Genomic DNA, 12,662 nt, shown 5'->3' with positions numbered 1-12,662 from the left:
TGCATGGATTTAAAATGACTGCATTAATATATGAAGTTGTGTATTTGTAGTTGTGTTTACCAGTGTGGAGAAAAACTGCAGGCTGAGTTTGTGACAAGTAATGGAATACCTGAGTGAACCATTTGTAGCGACTGAGTCACTATGTTTATTTCTTAGCAATATTTTTAAAAATAATTCATAGTTAATAGTGCTTTACATTTTGAGGAGCTAACTCCTTATCTGTTTAGCCCAACAGTACTTTTTGGAGGATTTCTCCTAATGTGTCATTTTAATTGCTTCACTAGCTAATACCAGAGTTGTTGCTGAATCCTGATCAGTGACTCACTTTTCAGTTAAGCTGGTTCATTGGGTATATGGTTAGTCCCGCAGGTACTGATGTTGGTTTTACAGTCACTACATTCCTGGCTTTTAACTTAGTCGTTTGCATGGAGTTTTTTGTGGTGCTCCATTCTAGTAATGCTGTTGTTCTTTATTTGTTTTGTGTACTACCAACAGCACAGGTGGCCATATCTTCTGCTCAAAAGATTTGCTTAACAGAATTGCTCTGTAGTTGCACACCTTCTCACTTCAAATTTTAACCTAAGTTTCTCTGTTTCCTCATTTGGGAGTGGAAATAGACATGAACGTAAATAGAAATCTTAATTTAAATTCATTACATTTGACACCTCATCTTTCACTTTGTTTCTTTTTTATGAGTCTGACCTTAATTTCTTGAGGGTGGAAATGTAATAAAAAAATTGGTGATGAGTTCATTTTGAAAGCACAGTATTTGTTAATGAAGTGTTGTAATGGTATATGGCCTTTAAATTTTTCATTTATGTAAAAAAATTTTTATTGTTTGATTTGTATTGAGTGTTGGGGTTTTATATTTTTTTAATTGTTTGTTCATCTTCATTTGGTATAATTTTTAATTTTCCAGAGCACAATTTTTCAGTGAGCAGCTGTTTTTACTCAAATACTTTGTGAGTGTATTAGATTAGACCCTTCTGTCTTACTTCTTCCAAGAGGCATTAAAATGTATTTTATTTATACAAAATTTAAAAATAAACTAACAGCTATGCTTGTGTTGCTTTGTTGCGTCCTGTTTAATTGTGACGATGTAAAACAATCACATTTTTAACATAATACTTACTCTTCCTCTTCACTTTCCAATTTAATTTGTTAGTTAATGTATTTAAAAACTTGTCCTAATATGTATCCTGGGTCACGTACCATTAATATTTCTCCCCACTGAAAGTCAATATTTAGTCTAACTCTTTGTTTCTTTTCTTTAATCTGTTTCTAATCCATGACAAAACCAAACTCTTTAGTCTCCATAGCAACATCTTGCAAGGGATTTTATCAGTGTGCCAAATGATTCAGTTTTAGAGTAAGATGCTGGTTTTGCAATGTTGACGTTTTTTCTTCCTGTAGCAAGAGGTATGGCATTTCCTAATTACTTGCCACTATCAGGATTCATCTAATTTAGTTTCTACTGCATGCAATTTGGTACATTGTCTAAATTACATCTGTAAACTCTACCAGTTACCATTGGACAGCAGTGTCTTCCAAGAGCAATTTAACCCACTTACAGTATTGTAAGTACCTATTTTAAAAACCTGTTTATATATAGCCCTTAACAAATTTATACAAAGCTCCTAACCTTTGGGTGGATAAAAGCGTGGCTGTACGTGAAGCACATGAAGAACCTGAATTTAGCTGTGTGTTTCTGGAGCTTTGCTGTCTACTTGCCAGCTTCTTTGCATTACTGTTATTCGTCTGATGTTATCACTGTTGAAGGAACAGGATGTTCCTTCTTTACCCTTTTCATAGAAAACTTTGGTGCTGTGTAAAGCAAGTGGGGCTGCAGGGAGCAAGTGTGGTTTCAGTGAGCAATATTATATAAGGACGCAATTTAAAGCATAAGATTTAATTTAATTTAACTGTAACTTCAGAGAAATCGTATTGATGACCAGTGAGCTATGCTGAAATTGTGCTACATTGCTAGAGAGGAGTAAACAAAACCACCGGCAGTTCTTCGAAATAATGCACTTTTGTGGCAATTCCACTACTTTTCTATACTTACCTAGGCTCGCAGATGTGAGGGTCTGAAAGAGGACTGGTTTTATGTGAGGGCAAGGAGGAGTGTTATGCATGCACCACCTTGAAAAAACATTGCTTAAAATTGTAAATTTGCACCCCAAAACAGTATTTTTACCCACTCTAGGATCCGTATTGTATGTTTTAAATTTTTTGTTCCAAAATTGACAAGGAAATTTTTTTTGTTTAGCTTTGGACAAATATAATTCCATTTAAGATGTCGTCTCTAAGATGTTTCTGGTTGTACAGATTTCTGGTTTGATTTTGGGGAAGGTGAGGCAGATTTGGCTTTAGTGACATTCTTCTTTCCTACACGTCTTGGATCTTGCCTCCTCTCAGCAAAATAAAACTGTCTTGAAGTGGTATTACTTCAGTATTGTGGTCTGATTTTAATGGACTATCCTTCTTTTATTTCTTTTTACCAAATATCATCAATGTTTTCCCCTTCCCATTGTATCATTTCAGGTCTACATCAAAGTTATAGACACAAATAATCACAGGCCTCAGTTTTCTGCTTCAAAATATGAAGTTGTCATACCTGAGGATACCTTACCAGAGACAGAAATTCTGCAAGTCAGTGCCACAGACAGAGATGAGAAGAATAAACTGATTTATACTATGCAGGGCAGCACTGATCCCATTAGTCTTAAAAAATTTCGTCTGGACCCTGCAACTGGCTCCCTTTATACCTCAGAAAAACTGGATCATGAGACCATGAACCAGCATATTCTCACAATAATGGTAAGTACACATCAGGTTTCTTCTGTTGTGAATTACACACAGATAGTTTTTGATGTCTTTTTTTTGTCCCCATAATTCAAACATTTATTTGTATGTTTAATTTTTGTGCAGTCTTTGACTCTGTGGCTGATTGCACCTTGAATTATTGCTAATGTCTGGTGAACTACCGAGATACCAGTGCTCATTCCTGGTGATGTGCTGACTGTTGCAGGTTCGAGATCAAGATGTTCCCGTGAAGCGCAACTACGCCAGAGTTGTCGTCAATGTCAGCGACACAAACGATCACGCCCCGTGGTTCACCAGCCCTTCCTATGAGGGACGAGTGTATGAGTCAGCAGCTGTTGGATCAGCAGTACTCCAGGTTACAGCATTAGATAAGGACAAAGGGAAAAATGCAGAAATTGTGTACTCCATTGAATCAGGTATATTCACTTTCTGACATTTTCAGTCTGTTGAACTCGCTGATAGTTTTTCAACTGTAGATGTGTGAAAAGATATCTGTGGAAAAAAAGGGGGCAGTGCAGGTTTATGTGCCATATTCTGAGAGATGTATTGAAGATACAGCCTCAGAGTACTTAGAAGAAAACTACAAATATTCATCTATATCCTTTAGCTGTTCATGTTATCCTGTAGGTACATTTGGCATATTTTAGTAGTGGGGAAGAAAAAACCATCTTGGAACGTTCAAAAAGAATAATTTCTTTAGAAATTACAGAATCTTTAATTTCTGTAAGAAATCATTCCATTCAGGTCTAAAAATACATTCTATTTTGATATTTTAGGTCTTATTTTTTGTGGCATAGGCAAAGCAGGGGTTTGGTGAATAGAGTAAGAGCCTGAGACAAGTGCTTTTGTGTTTAATATAGTGCAGAAGTAAGGAGCTCAAAAATAACTTCAATATACATGTACCACACTCCTAATTAATCCCAGCTTTTAAGGTAATTTTTTTTTTATAGATGCAGAAAATAAGGGGTTGCTTTCTATACTTCCCTCTGGCTGATTTTAGTAGTGGGACTGCTATTCTAGTTTATTAAAATATTTGAAAATTCCTCAAAAGTTGGTCAATTTGGCGTTAAGACTCCTTGCAGATTGCAGGCCAGGAAAGAACTGCTCCTTATTTTTAACCTCAGAGCATCTTTCTGAACTTGCCTACAATAATGTGATTTAAATTTTGGCAATTTTTAATATTAGAAATCAGGATTAAATTGATTGAGTTCACTTATCAGACAGAAGTGGGTATCAGACGGAAGTGGGTTTTAATTTAGTCCATTAAATCTGAATTAATACAAGTTTGCCATTATCAAGGTCCTAAGCTTTGTAGGCACCATTACTAGAAAAAAAAAAGTTATTTAAATTTCATTCCTTATGTGAAATACTGCTTTCAAGGTAAAAAATAATTTAAAATAAAAATCCCAGTAACAAGTTTAAGAGACTATATATTAAATAGAACAACAACAGGCAAAAAGTTACTTGGTTTCTGTTGCATGCAAAATGATATGTGCTTTTTTTAATTTCACATAAACTGCTGTGTAAAGGATAGGAATTATTTACTATAAATATTTTCTTTTTCTTCCCCAAAGTGCTGTTTTCATATGAAAGAATACTTTAACACTGTATTAAAACAAAGCTGTGATTATGATACTCTGACAAGAATTAATGTTTTTGAGTCTCTCATAACTTATTTAAACTACATGAGATTTTTCTGTCATTTCTAGAAATACGACATTCACTAAGCAGGACACCAACGTCCATGAAATTTTTCTCTTGCCTTTCCCATTTTGTTAGTGCTTGTTTTATGAATGCCAAACAATGGCAAGAAAATGTGTGTGCCTGCAGTCTAGAATGAAATGACATGCTGTTCTGTTCCTTTCTTCTAGCTTTTTGTAGGAGTAAATGTAAGACCTGTAAGGTTTATTTTATAGGATTGTGATCTACTGGGAGGTTAAAACATTATAATTGATATTCTAAGCAAATGGAAGGAACATTCCTTAAATGCTTGTAATGGCTGCTTAGATTTGTAATGGGGTATTCTAAGAATGCCACTGTGTTTAGAGTCTCCTCTAAAAAACCAAAAAAAACCCAACAGTAAAAAACCCCAAACAAAGCAGAAAACCTCCTTCTTGCCTACTTGTGTGCAGAACTCAGAAGTTTTTAAAGATTTTTTTTTTCATGCTGAGATCATGTCTTTAGTAATTTTTTAGGTAAGTAAAATGTTATATCTTAGCATATTTAATACATGAGAAGAGTCTTGTATGCAGTGTAGTTAGTCTTTATATTTCAAAATGTGAAGCAAACAAGTGTTTATATTAAATGGCAGCTGGTTCTTCTCAGCAGGCATTATTTTTCTTCTAATACATTCACAGGGAATAACTTGTCTGTGTAGGAATAGGAAATTAAGAGACAGGCAACTATTTGTCCAATTTAAAAAGTTTGGTTTTGAAACAGTCATTTAAACAATTATTGTATAAACAACTAATATTCACAAGGGTTTGTTACAACCCTTCTTTTTTTCTTGTCCAAAACATTCCAGTTGTTTTGGAATATAAAATGTAACTTCTATTCCACTAATGTCAACTTCTGAATATAAGTTCCTTTCAGCTATGGTTGATATGTAAGTTTGCTAAAAGAAAATTTTTGCATTTATTTTCAAGTCTTGGATGGCTTTGCTAACTATATTTTATGCAGTATTTCCACAAGTAAAGTTACTGCCAACTCTTGAGTACAGAAGACTTTCCAGACAGGCTAGCAAATGTTTATCAAGCAAAACTAAGAAATTTTCATAGTCTCTGTTCCATCTATGTCTCTAAGTATAGAGCTAAATAAGCAGTCATCCCTTAAATTCTGTATACCTCTTTCTTAATTGTTTTTTCTTTCTTCACAGGGAATATTGGAAATTCCTTCCTTATTGATCCCATTTTGGGTATGATTAAAATTGCAAAGGAATTAGATCGTAGTAACCAGGAAGAATACAACTTGATGGTGAAAGCTACAGATAAAGGACATCCTCCAATGAGTGAAGTGACCTCTGTACACATATTTGTTACAGTTTCTGATAATGCCTCGCCAAAATTCACAGCCAAAGAATATTCTACAGAAATCAGCGAAAGTGCCAACATTGGCAGTTTTGTTGGAATGGTTACAGCATACAGTCAGTCTTCTGTAGTTTATGAAATAAAAGATGGTAATACAGATGATGCCTTCGCTATCAACCCCAACTCAGGTGTCATCGTTACTCAGAAGATACTTGATTTTGAGACTTTGCCTTCTTATGCTCTAACTGTGCAAGGAACAAACATGGCTGGCTTGTCCAGTAATGCAACGGTTTTGGTACATCTTCGGGATGAGAATGACAATGCACCAATTTTTATGCAGGCTGAATATACAGGACTCATCAGTGAATCAGCTTCAATTAACAGTGTGGTTCTGACTGACAAGAATGTCCCATTAGTAATTCGAGCTACAGATGCTGATAAAGAATCTAATGCTTTGCTTGTTTATCAAATTGTTGAACCATCTGTCCGCCAGTATTTTGCCATTGATTCTAGCACTGGTGCCATTCGGACAGTAATGAGTCTGGACTATGAGGAGACAAATATTTTCCACTTTTCAGTGCAAGTACATGATACAGGGATACCACGTCTATATGCAGAATATGCAGCTAATGTTACTATTTATGTGATTGACATCAATGATTGCCCTCCTGTGTTTTCAAGAGAGCTATATGAGACATCCCTTCTGGTTCCAACTTATAAAGGCGTGAAAGTCATCAGCGTAAATGCCACTGATGCAGATTCAGGCATTTTTTCCCAATTAATTTATTCTATTATTGAAGGCAACATTGGGGAAAAATTTTCAATAAACCCTAAGACTGGAGATATAACAGTACAAAACACAACTCAGTTAAGAAGCAGGTATGAATTATCAGTGAGAGCATCTGATGGCAGATTTGCAAGCACTGCATCTGTAAAAATTAATGTGAAAGAAAGCAAAGCAAGCCAACTGAAGTTCACACAGAGTTCTTACTCTACAACGGTGCAGGAGAATTCCACAGAGGCAAAAACAATAGCTGTTGTTACTGCTATAGGGAATCAAATAAATAAGCCTTTGTTTTACCATATTCTAAATCCAGACAGCAGATTTAAAATTAGCCAAACTTCAGGAGTCCTTTCAACAACGGGAATACCATTTGATCGCGAACAGCAAGAATCTTTTGATGTGGTTGTGGAAGTGACAGAGGAAAATAAGCCATCAGTTGTTGCACACATTGTAGTTAAAGTCACAGTAGAAGATGTAAATGATAATGTTCCATTTTTTGTCAATCTTCCATATTATGCTGCTGTTAAAGTAGACTCTGAAGCAGGCCATGTTATTCAACGTGTGACAGCAGTAGATAAAGATACAGGCAAAAATGGAGAGGTGCGTTACTATCTGAAAGAACATCATGAACATTTCCAGATTGATACCACTGGTGAAATCTCCCTGAAGAAGAAGTTTGAACCAGACACTCTAAATAAGGAGTATCTGGTCACAGTAGTGGCAAAAGATGGAGGAGACCCTGCATTTTCAGCTGAAGTTACAGTCCCAATTACAGTTATGAGTAAAGCTATGCCAGTGTTCGAAAAGCCTTTCTACAGTGCAGAGATACCAGAAAACATTCAGCTCCATAGCCCTGTGGTACATGTACAAGCAAACAGCCCTGAAGGACTCAAGGTGTTTTACAGCATTACGGGTGGAGATCCTTTCAATCAGTTCACTATCAACTTCAACACTGGAGTTATAAATGTTGTTGCCCCTCTTGACTTTGAGTCTCATCCAGCCTATAAACTGAGTGTTCGAGCAACTGACTCCCTAAATGGGGCACATGCTGATGTGTTTGTAGACATAATAGTGGAAGACATCAATGATAATCCTCCTGTGTTTACAGAGCAGTCTTACATTGCAACACTTTCTGAAGCATCTGTCGTGGGAACATCTGTTGCACAAGTGAGCGCCACAGATGCTGATTCTGGAACCAACAGGGGAATTTCCTATCACTTGGTTGAGAATAATAGTGAAAGTCATGACTACTTTCACATAGATAGCAGCACTGGACTCATCCTTACGGCAAAAACTTTGGACTATGAACAAATTAAGCAGCACAAGTTACTAATAAGGGCCGTAGATGGTGGCATGCTGCCCTTGAGCAGTGATACTGTTGTAACTGTGGATGTAACTGATCTCAATGATAACCCCCCTCTTTTTAGCCAATTGCTTTATGAAGCCAGAATTAGTGAACTGGCTCCTCGAGGACATTTTGTCACATGTGTGCAAGCCTCAGATGCAGATAGTTCAGATGTTGACAAGCTGGAGTACTCCATTCTGACAGGCAATGATCAGAAGAATTTTGTGATTGATAGTAAAACTGGCATTATCACCATCTCAAACCTACGCAGACAGACACTGAAGTCACATTATAATCTTAATGTGTCAGTTTCTGATGGTGTCTTCAGAAGCTCAGCCCAAGTCCATATAAGTGTAATCAGTGCCAACATGCACAGTCCTGTTTTCAGCCAGAATGAGTATGAGGTTGAACTAACTGAAAATGCTCCATTGCATACTTTGGTTACTGAAGTTAAAGCAATAGATGAAGACTCTGGTACACATGGCCACATCACTTACCACATTGTAAATGACTTTGCCAAAGACAGATTTTATACAAATGAGAGAGGGCAGATATTTACCTCTGAAAAGCTTGACCGTGAAACACAAGCAGAAAAAGTAATTGCCATTAGTTTAATGGCCAAAGATTCAGGAGGGAAAGTTGCTTTCTGTACTGTTAATGTCATACTTACTGATGACAATGATAATGCTCCTCAATTCAGAGCCACAGAGTATGAAGTAAATATTGGGACTAATGTTCCACGGGGTACTTCAGTCATTAAAGTCTGGGCATCTGATGCTGATGAAGGTACAAATGCAGACATCACATATTCTATTGAAGCAGAATCTGAAAATGTAGAAGAGAATTTAGAAATTGATTCATTGTCCGGTATAATTACTACAAAAGAAAGCTTAATTGGTTTGGAAAATGAGTTTCTTACTTTCCTTGTTAGAGCAATTGATGGTGGATCCCCCCAAAAAGAGTCAGTTGTTCCTGTCTATGCCAGAATACTCCCACCAGAAGTGCCTACTCCAAAATTTTCAGAACCATTTTATTCTTATACTGTCTCTGAGGACATTCCAATTGGAACTGTGATAGATGTTATCAAAGCAGAGCATAATCAGACTTTAGTATATAGTCTGATCAAAGGGAACACTCCTGAAAGCAACAGAGATGACTTTTTTGTGATTGACCGACAGACTGGAGAGTTGAAACTTGAGAAGAATCTTGATCATGAAACAACTAAGTGGTATCAGTTCTCAGTTCAAGCACAGTATGCAAATGAAGATTATAATGTTGTTTCCTCAGTAGAGGTTAGCATTCAGGTAAAAGATGCGAATGATAACAAACCCATTTTGGAGTCCAACCCATATGAAGCATTCATTGTAGAAAACACACCAGCTGGAACAAGAGTCATACAGGTTAAAGGCACTGACTTAGATTCAGGACTCAATGGGCAGGTTACTTACAGCTTGGATCCTTCTCAAGAGCTAGACATTATAGAGTCTTTTACCATAAACATGGAAACTGGCTGGATTACCACTCTGAAAGAACTTGATCATGAGAAACGAGACAAATACAAAATCACAGTGGTTGCATCTGACCGGGGTGAAAAAATTCAGCTGTCTTCTATGGCTGTGGTTGAAGTTACTGTCACAGACGTGAATGACAATCCTCCACGGTTTACTGCAGAGATATATAAAGGAACAGTCAGTGAGGATGACCCTCCTGGTGGGGTAATTGCCATCCTGAGTACAACAGATGCTGATACAGAAGAAACCAATAGACAAGTCTTTTATCACATCACAGGTAAGTCTTTTTGGGTAATGTCAGAATAACTTTTTGAATGGTGCTGGAATCATGATATAGAACTTAATCTTTGAAGAGATTGGAAAGTATTTTAAACCATAGAGCTGCAAAGAAAGAATGTGTGTGTCTTAATACAAATATTAAAAACTTCAGTGGGAAAATGAATTTTAGTTGGCTTTGTTTCATGTTTGCCTTGCTTAAGATGCCTTTCTCTATATATTATTTATATTTCAAATTTTATTTAAAAATCTGTACTGTGTATGTCATATGATGTTTTCTATAATGCTACATGAATTTCTAAATTAATTTTTATGGATTCTGTTGGCCACAGTTGAATTAGTTGTGTGAGCATCTACTGACAATTTCTACCTGGGAAATGAAGCTGTTTCCTCATAAAGCCACAGAGAGTGTCTGCTTTTTTCCTTTTCTTTTTTTTTTCCCTATACCTTAATTTTGATAGAGTAATAGTACAAATCTCCATCTCTAAATAAATATTTCTTTTCATATTTCAGGAGGTGATCCTTTGGGACAGTTTGCTATTGAAAATATACAGAATGAATGGAAGGTCTATGTCAAAAAGCCTCTGGACAGGGAAGAAAAGGATAATTATCTTCTAAATATTACAGCTACTGATGGGACCTTCGCAGCTAAAGCTGTGGTGGAGGTTAAAGTCCTTGATGCTAATGATAATAGCCCTGTTTGTGAAAAGGTAGGCAGAGTCTTGTATCTTCCATTACCAGCTGCTTTCATACATAAAATTTACATTTTCTGTGAAATAGCTTCTCAGGAGACTGGCAAATAGCTGTTCCTTTTAAACCGTAACAAAAATTTGGACTACTAAGATGGAATGCTGTCAAATAAAAGATACTCCAGACAGATTTTTTTTAAAAATCCAAAGACAATACATTGACACTCGGTGGGTATTTGAGAGATATAAGGAGAATTGTAGTAAATTTCTCTGTTAATTCTTTTCCAAAAATAATTATTTTAAGCTGTGGCCATCATCATTTATACGCTCTATTTTATGAAAGAAGCAAAGTTTTAAAAAAAGCTGAATCCCATTGCTTAGTTGAAATATGTGTGTATTTCCTGTGATAAAAAGAGTTGAAAAGAGTGGAACATTACTCTGCAATTGCAGTCAACAGCAACAAAAATCTATAAGCCTTAAATGTTTTCTTGTTACAAAGCTGTCTACCTTACCGGATTTTTATAGTCTGCAAGAATGGACATGAAAAATAAGGAATGGAAAAAACTCAGGAAGATAGCCCCTGCAAAATATGTTATTGCCTCTTTTGGACTTTTCATAGTTTAACACAGATTTCATATTACTAGGTTGAAATCTTCCCTTGCACTAGGAAGGACAAGTATAGAGTGAACATAGGATTCTTTTTCTTAGTTGATGTTTATGTTAGTTACTTCTGTGTAAATGGTTGCAGTTATACACAGACTGGCAAGTCAGAATTTTTAGCTTTTTTCCTTTTATTTTCCCCTTTGTTAATATTGTTGTTACAAGGCTTAGTGCTTCTAACATAATGCACATTCCTGACATGGTTGGGCTGTAAGAGTGTCTAGTGCCAATAAATTCTGAATACTTTTTCTTCTATTTAATTTAGTCTGGAAGCTTTTGTGTCATTAAAAGGGCAGCTATGAATTTTTTGTAGATTGAGACAGACCTAGAAAAGATGATCCACCAAAAGAGAGAAAAATTAAATTAGCAAAAATTTATAACTTCTATTTTGGGAACACATTTCATTATTAGTTAATCAGTTACAAGTGTTTCAAGTTTTGAGCAAGGCACTAATGTTCAAAAATCCCTATAGTTCCAGTATTAAATACCTTTCTGAATAATCCAATAAATGTGAAGTAATTAATTAGAAAATCATAATTTATTTTAATTTTCAGTTATTTCATCTTCTGGTTCACATGAATATGTTATCAGGCATTCAAACCGAATATTATTTCCTCTATCATTCCTTCTTCCCCTCCCCTTTCCAAGCTCTGGTTATTTCGTATGTTTAGTTTTTCAATGTAACTTTAAAATCTTGCAGACTTTATATGCTGATTCAGTTCCTGAAGATGCCCTTCCTGGAAAGCTGATAATGCAGGTGTCTGCTACAGATGCAGATATTCGTTCCAATGCTGAAATTACTTACACACTGCATGGCACAGGAGCAGAAAAATTCAGACTCGCTCCAGACACAGGTAATAATACTTTATACATTATACAAGATTCCAGTCACCTCATTTTAGAAAATGCTTTACTATTACGTTAATACATAAATGTCAGTCATTAAAACTAAGGGTTGGTTTACTGTACATTGGTTTAAAATGTGAGTTTCTACTACACAAATACTAATAATATATTGAATAAAGTCAGGCGAAAGGCAAGTATTTTCATTTATGGGAAACTAAAGCGTAAACAGGGTAATTGCCCTGAAGCCAGAAACTTCGAAGCTGAAGTGACTGGAATAAAAGTATGCCATAAATTTTGCTCTTTTTATATTCACTGTAGCAGCAGCAACAATGGTTTGTAACTGTGACGTATCTTTATTCAGATTCTCTTCACCATCTTCTGTTTTGGAAAATTAAATGGGATGAGGTTAGATGGAGCAACAAATTTCCTTTCCATAGCAAACAGCAGAAGCACCCCCAGTTTTATTGGAATGAGATTAACTCAAAAGTACAAATGACATCAACTTCTAACTTGCTTCACTTTGGTCTTCATGGCATTTGTGTGTTTTGTATTACAGTACAGGTCACAGCTATTGCCAAAATCCTATACTGTGCAGGCTGCAGTAGACAAGTGGTAGGAAGGTGAACAGTGTAAAAAAATGGAGTAAGATGAATACAAAAATGTAATGTAAGTAGAAGAGATTAGAAAACTTCAGTGGCA

At 35.8% G+C, this 12,662-nt stretch overlaps 1 protein-coding gene across 4 annotated transcripts in view; it reads left to right on the top strand.

Annotated features, from left to right (window-relative positions):
* FAT1 (FAT atypical cadherin 1) overlaps nt 1-12,662 on the top strand; it is a 105,831-nt gene that overhangs the window by 69,098 nt on the left and 24,071 nt on the right. For all 4 annotated transcript variants that reach the window (XM_039700024.1, XM_039700026.1, XM_039700023.1 and 1 more), the window contains exons 8-12: nt 2,545-2,820; nt 3,032-3,242; nt 5,702-9,769; nt 10,282-10,478; nt 11,818-11,971. In XM_039700024.1, the coding sequence (XP_039555958.1) occupies nt 2,545-2,820; nt 3,032-3,242; nt 5,702-9,769; nt 10,282-10,478; nt 11,818-11,971 (4,906 nt within the window). The remainder of the gene's footprint in view (nt 1-2,544; nt 2,821-3,031; nt 3,243-5,701; nt 9,770-10,281; nt 10,479-11,817; nt 11,972-12,662) is intronic.

The sequence above is a fragment of the Passer montanus genome, unplaced genomic scaffold (genome assembly GCF_014805655.1).
Source record: "Passer montanus isolate IOZ18808 unplaced genomic scaffold, ASM1480565v1 scaffold14, whole genome shotgun sequence".
Taxonomy (NCBI): Eukaryota; Metazoa; Chordata; class Aves; order Passeriformes; family Passeridae; genus Passer; species Passer montanus.
The sequence above is the reverse complement of the archived record's forward strand: the minus strand, read 5'-3'. Positions and strand labels throughout refer to the sequence as shown.